The sequence below is a fragment of the Papaver somniferum genome, chromosome 10 (assembly GCF_003573695.1).
Source record: "Papaver somniferum cultivar HN1 chromosome 10, ASM357369v1, whole genome shotgun sequence".
Taxonomy (NCBI): domain Eukaryota; kingdom Viridiplantae; phylum Streptophyta; class Magnoliopsida; order Ranunculales; family Papaveraceae; genus Papaver; species Papaver somniferum.
Window position 1 is genome coordinate 108,807,642 of NC_039367.1, and position 5,971 is coordinate 108,813,612.

At 39.9% G+C, this 5,971-nt stretch overlaps 1 protein-coding gene across 1 annotated transcript; it reads right to left on the minus strand.

The window, feature by feature from the left end:
* Nucleotides 1-863: 863 nt before the first annotated feature.
* LOC113318227 (receptor-like serine/threonine-protein kinase ALE2) lies at nt 864-5,611 on the minus strand. The gene is made up of 10 exons (XM_026566361.1): nt 5,203-5,611; nt 4,536-4,619; nt 4,287-4,373; nt 4,087-4,200; nt 3,906-4,004; nt 3,389-3,760; nt 3,048-3,311; nt 2,228-2,620; nt 1,911-2,151; nt 864-1,776 (listed from the first exon to the last, which is right to left on the minus strand). Exons 1-10 carry the CDS (start codon nt 5,258-5,260, stop codon nt 1,065-1,067), a joined length of 2,424 nt encoding a protein of 807 aa, XP_026422146.1. The 5' UTR covers nt 5,261-5,611; the 3' UTR covers nt 864-1,064.
* Nucleotides 5,612-5,971: the final 360 nt, after the last annotated feature.

The window sequence follows — 5,971 nt, forward strand, 5'->3', positions numbered from 1 at the left end:
GCTCCAAATATCTGGCCTTCTACCACCTCTGCACTACTTCCCCGGGAAAGTTGCACGATCTCTTGAAAGTTTTCCGACATACCAATTGTGTCTTTTGGCCGCGTAAGCAACCAGTTAAGCCAATATCCCGCACGAAAATATGCTTATGGATAGCGTCTTCAAAATAAACCAGAAAGAAGGCTACTCCGAGCACTAATTTGATTAGGAGAGATGCTACACCTACCGAATTTTCATCCCGCCTAATCTCCCGAGAGCGAAATGGACAGCTCCTGGAACGTTATGTGCATTGTGATCATTAATGGGTTAAAGTGGGGTCCACCATTTATTAGAGTCGGGATTCTGGATCGGGAGGAAAAATCGGTCATTCGTTTAATTAGTGGGACTTAAATGAAGCTCACTGCAGCCCCTCCCTGTAATCATTGCACAGAGTGGGAAGAAGCGACACTGGTGGAACAACCCAAGCCATACGGCAAGCATTTTCCTTGCTCCATTGAGCTAGTTCGTGGGCAGCCCCATTACATATTGGATTAACAGCTTTAAAAGTTAACGACTGACAACTGGAGATTAGTATTTTAATATCTTGGAACAGACAGTGAGTTCATAGATCCCAACAAGAGCTTCTTGTTAATCTTCTCAATAACAACTGCGGCATCGGCTTCAATAAAGATATGGTCCAACTTCCTTCCCTTCGCAACTCTTTAACGTCTCTAATTCCACAAACTTCTGCTGCTTCCACCAATGCTTGAGCTCACTGCAACTCAAGCATTGGTGTATCGGAGTCTAGAGAAAGCCGTCCCACCAAATATTAACAGCATAGAGTGGGTAATTTATATAGATTTCATGCATAATATTTAGTAGTAAAATGAGCCAAGTATTCCAAAAAATATATTTAGAAGCCATGTCTCTCTCTTTCTTCTTTTACACCAACATGAAACACTAGGGAACCCAAAGCAACACATCATGATACATTGAATGAAATACATCTTGAATCATGACTCCCATCTTTTTTCTGGAACTGTACATTTCATTTCTTTTTCGAAAAAAATGTGTCAACAGAATAATTCTTATACCCAAAACCCATCTGTCCATCTACGGCGTGAAGGTTGCCCTCCATGCTCGCTCATACTTCCTCTTAGTCGGTAAAATGCCGGTTTCCGGACTGTTCTCAGCGGACCTGATCTATTTGTGTGCTTAATCGGTAAAGATCTTCCTTCTCCTACCACACTTGATATCGAATGCGGTCTGTTGTCCATTTCATCAAGTGGACCTGAACTATAATCCATTGTGATGAAAGAAGATGCATACCCATAAGTTAAACGTGGAGTGAACCCGCCAGTATTCCACCAACTCCTATTAGAACGACCAGGATCACCTTTATAATCACAGTCAAGACCAGATGAAGAATCCTTTCGACTACAAATGTCTCCACATGTTTCATCAATATCGTTGTATATGAGTTTCAATGCCTGCACAACTTCACCCATGAAGGGTCTCTGAGTCACCTCAGGGTGGACGCACATTGAAGCAATGGCTGCAACTCGTGCCATATTATCGAAGTTATAATTTCCTTCTAGTGCAGGGTCAACTAACTGCTCAAGCCCTTCTCTAGTTGTAAGTAGTGGGCGTGCCCAAGTTACAAGATTCTCTTGTCCCGGGGATTGGGACATGTCTACAGGTGGTCTTCCTGAAAGAAGCTCCAGAAGAACAACTCCATAACTGTACACATCACTCTTGACTAATAAATGTCCTGTCATTGCATATTCAGGAGCAACATACCTGCAAGATGACATTTCCACCGTTGTTAAAAAGGAAACAGAATGGGAGTTCTGATGTCCCAAATTGCACCAAAACAACGATGCTGACCCACATTTTAACTATTTTTCTTTTATGGAAGTGAAACAGTAACTCACCCAAAAGTGCCCATAACTCGAGTTGAAACATGATGGCTACCTTCTGTTGCTTCCCTTGCAAGGCCAAAATCTGAAACCTTAGGGGTAAAATCATCTTCTAGTAGAACATTACTGGCCTTAAAATCCCTGTGAATGACACGAGGATTAGAATCCTCGTGCAGATATGCTAATCCCCTTGCTGAACCTAGGGCAATCTTCATCCGAGCATCCCAGTCAAGAGACCCCTTGCTCCTATCCACGCCTGCGAGACAAGCATGCTTGTTATTTACAAGAACCCAATGAAGTGCTTTGTGGATCATTTTTAGAACAGCTATTACCGTGCAAGTGGGACTCAACACTCCCGTTGTGAACAAGCTCATATACCAAGCAGCGTTGCTGTTCCTCAATACATATACCGAAGAGCTTTACTAGGTTACGGTGATGCAATCTGCTTAGCATCTCAACTTCCGCAATGAACTCACGATCTCCACTTTGGTCCTCCCTTGTAAGCATCTTGACAGCAACCTCAGTTTCATCCTCCATGATCCCATGGTAAACTCGACCAAATCCTCCCTCACCCAAAATCCTCTTAGAACTGAATTTATCTGTAGCCTTCTCAAGCTCAAGTAGTGAAAAGGTCTTCACTGAGAGAACACAAGTAGCCATAGCAGAAACAAGCGACATTGATGTTGAGCTTGTCATGCTAACTGATCTGATGGACCTGATCATACCTGTGAATACATCACCTATATCATTTTAATTTGGTTTCCTATCAAAAGCATAGGAGAAGGTCATGGGTGAGTCAGTCAGTATAATTGGCATGATCTATTTTATTTATTTAAAAAATAATAAAATAAAATAAAAAATCTATGAATGACATGCATCTTCAGTGTTAGATTTTAACAATCTACAAGTGACAATTAAGAATTTGATACCTACCCTGGCAATAATACTACAAGCAACTGTCCATAATAACTTTTTTTAGTAAAAGGCGAAAGAGTAGTTCGCTATGCGCTTGCCGCACGGCTGCGTGAATACTGTCCATAATAACTAGTTATGCAAACAAAGCCTAGCTCAAGTGACACTGTGGCAAGTCATTTCTTTATTGTTAAATGAGTTTATAGGCCATTGGAAATAAGGAAAAGGAAAACAAATTACCAGATCTCTTAGCAATGGACGGTGTAAATGTGGGACCAACAGCAGTTGGTCTTCCATGCTTCTTACACTTGAGGAGGATGATAACTCCACCAAAGCATACCAAGAAAAGTACAAACGCTGATAAAGCGATCACAGCAACTGTTCTAGCATTCATCTTTTGATTCTTGCTGGTAGGCCTTGCAACTATAGGCTGTTCATCGCCTCCAATACTTCCAGTAGGACCACTGCTCGTTGAACCTCTGGATTGCGGTGACGAAGGTAACCCTGATAATGACACTTTTAGACTCTACAAAATCATTAATATACAACAGAAGCACACCTGAAAAACTAAGGTTTATTACCTGGATAATTGACATATACGACTTCATAATCACCGAAGAGTGTCATATTAATTGCCAGCTTCTTCTGCCAAATCCTATCGGAAATCAGTAAGGCAGTAGTGTTATCAAATTTCTCTCCCAGTGGAACCAGATCAATGTCTATTACTGTCCTCTCCTGATCTTGAGTATCAGAACTCGCACCCATAATCCTCACTTGACTTTGTTTTAAATATGTGCCAGCTGCAACCTCTACCTCTAGCTCCCCAACTCGAGGAAAGAACTGATACAGAGATACTCCTGCATGAAGCTCAACTTGCATAGGAAACACACAGCCACAAGGTGATCCAATGGGAGTAGTAGTAAGCGGTTTAGAACAAGTGACCTGATCACAACCTGCCAAAATCCTAACATCAGAACCATAGCAGAATGTCTAAACTGAAATAGTGACACATATATAATCCACGTACCAAAGAGACTAGAGGAAAAAAACAGGATATTTAACGACTTTTATAGTGTTGAAAGGTCAATCTTAGACTACCTGATGGAGTGGAGGGGCCTGGTGAGACTACATGATGTTTCCTTTTATGATGACCACGACGTCGGGGCAAGGGGCTACGGGCTGGAGCACTAACAGGGCCTGGAGAACAAATCACAAAATATATCAACTTCCAAAACCAAAAGATGTCATAATAAAGTTGAAATTAAAAAGGCAAAAGCACCTAAATGTGTTGGAGAAGGAGCAGGTGCAGTTGATGGACCCAATGACGGCTTGCTGGTCCCTGGCTCTATTGGTCTTGATGGAGAAGATCTTGAACCTCTTTGCTTTGATCTTGCTGCACACGTTTTCTAAGTCATACAACATTACATGTCGCCCATGAGGATGTTACACATAGGAAAATGTGTGAGCAGAAAACAATACCTGGGATAGACGGTGCTACTGCAGGTGGATGCAGAGAATGACGAGCTCGGAGGGATGAGATTAAACCCAAGTTATCAGATGAATATTCTGTTTGTGTGATAAAATAATATAACTATAAGAACAGCAAAGAGTAAAGAAACACCGAAAACGCTGGACCAACTTCCACAAAAGCACAATAACCCTCACGTATTCATAACATACATCTACAAAGAAACTACTTGAAAACTAAACACCAGTGAGCATTCTCACCATGAACCAGTGAAAATTTTCCAAAAGATAAATGCAGATTTGGCACAACTGAAGGGGACAAGTTTAGATGCAACCATGTATAACCTGAAAAAGAAAACAAAATTGTTTATTTCAAGTAAAAATGAAAAACAAGCCCAGATGAAGCTACACATGTTAGTAACTAAAAGTGCATCTCAGTTGTATTCATCTTTCTGATGAGTAAAAAATTATTTGTATCATATGGTATCAGAAATTAAGATAGCATTCATGTGAATACAGTCCCCCCTTCTCAACTTATATGAATAAAAACAGAATTCCGTTTTTTTTATATATACGTCAGTTGCCTAGTGCTGGTCTAAGTAAACAACATTTGGAAGCTTAGAGTGGTACACTACATAGTTTTTCAAGAATGCAAGATCAGGCAATAGAAATGATGTTGGTATTATGACATCGTAAAATATTTCAGTTTCCTAACTAACCTAACACTAATTTGTCTCCACCGGGTACCAGAAAATACCTAACTTGCTGTTTGATGAGCTACAAACAAGCACTAAATTGCCAGTTTGATGAGCTAAAGAAAACCCCTAAATTTCTCAAAACTCAGACAGTAAACACAAATTAAGACAAACCCACAACTAAAAATAGCACAAATTACTCAAAAAAAAAAAAGATCTGGTTAAGCACCTACCATGAGTAGAAGAAACAAAATTGAGCAAAGGAAGAAGAAGCAGCATCAAAATCCGCATCTTCTTTGTTTGTATGTAAGTAGTACATACAGACTCATCATCAGAAACGTAGCCTAAAATAGGTGAGTTTGTTGGTATAATGTTTCTCAAATTCTTTTTCTGGTTTTGAACTACAAGAGTGCATCATGAAAGTGTAGTGTTAATGTATGTATGGATGATCATGAATAAGTGAAAACCCTAGGCGGGAAATGTAGCAGGGTGTTTACAGATCCATGAAATGTGGAGGAAAGGGTTTTAGTTTTGGTTTTACCCTCTGAGTGTGAAGTGTAAGTGAGATCTTGAAAAATATGAAAAGTGAAGACAAGAAAATGCAAGAGCAGATCTAGAGAGAGAGAGAAAAGATGGTGAAAAAACAATTAAAAAAAAAGGGTTTAATTTGTTTTTCTCATTTTGTTTTGTTTTGAAGTGTGTTGGACTAGTTTTGAGTCAAAGACTCGAACAACAGTGAACATCAGGAAGAAAAAATCTGGTACAAGGCAAGCTCTGATGGTACTTCACTAGATTCTGACACGTGGAGATTTCTGTTTTGGAGTAAATTTGGAAGTTAGATCCAACAACAAAATCCCAACTAGACAACTATATCTTATAGTTTTTGATGTAACGCCGGTCCCACTCGTTGTCATGGATAATGGAAAGCAATGTATTGAAAACATGAATCGGAGCATAAAGCGTTTTTCATTTATAGAAAACGATCCGTACGTCGAAGTATGA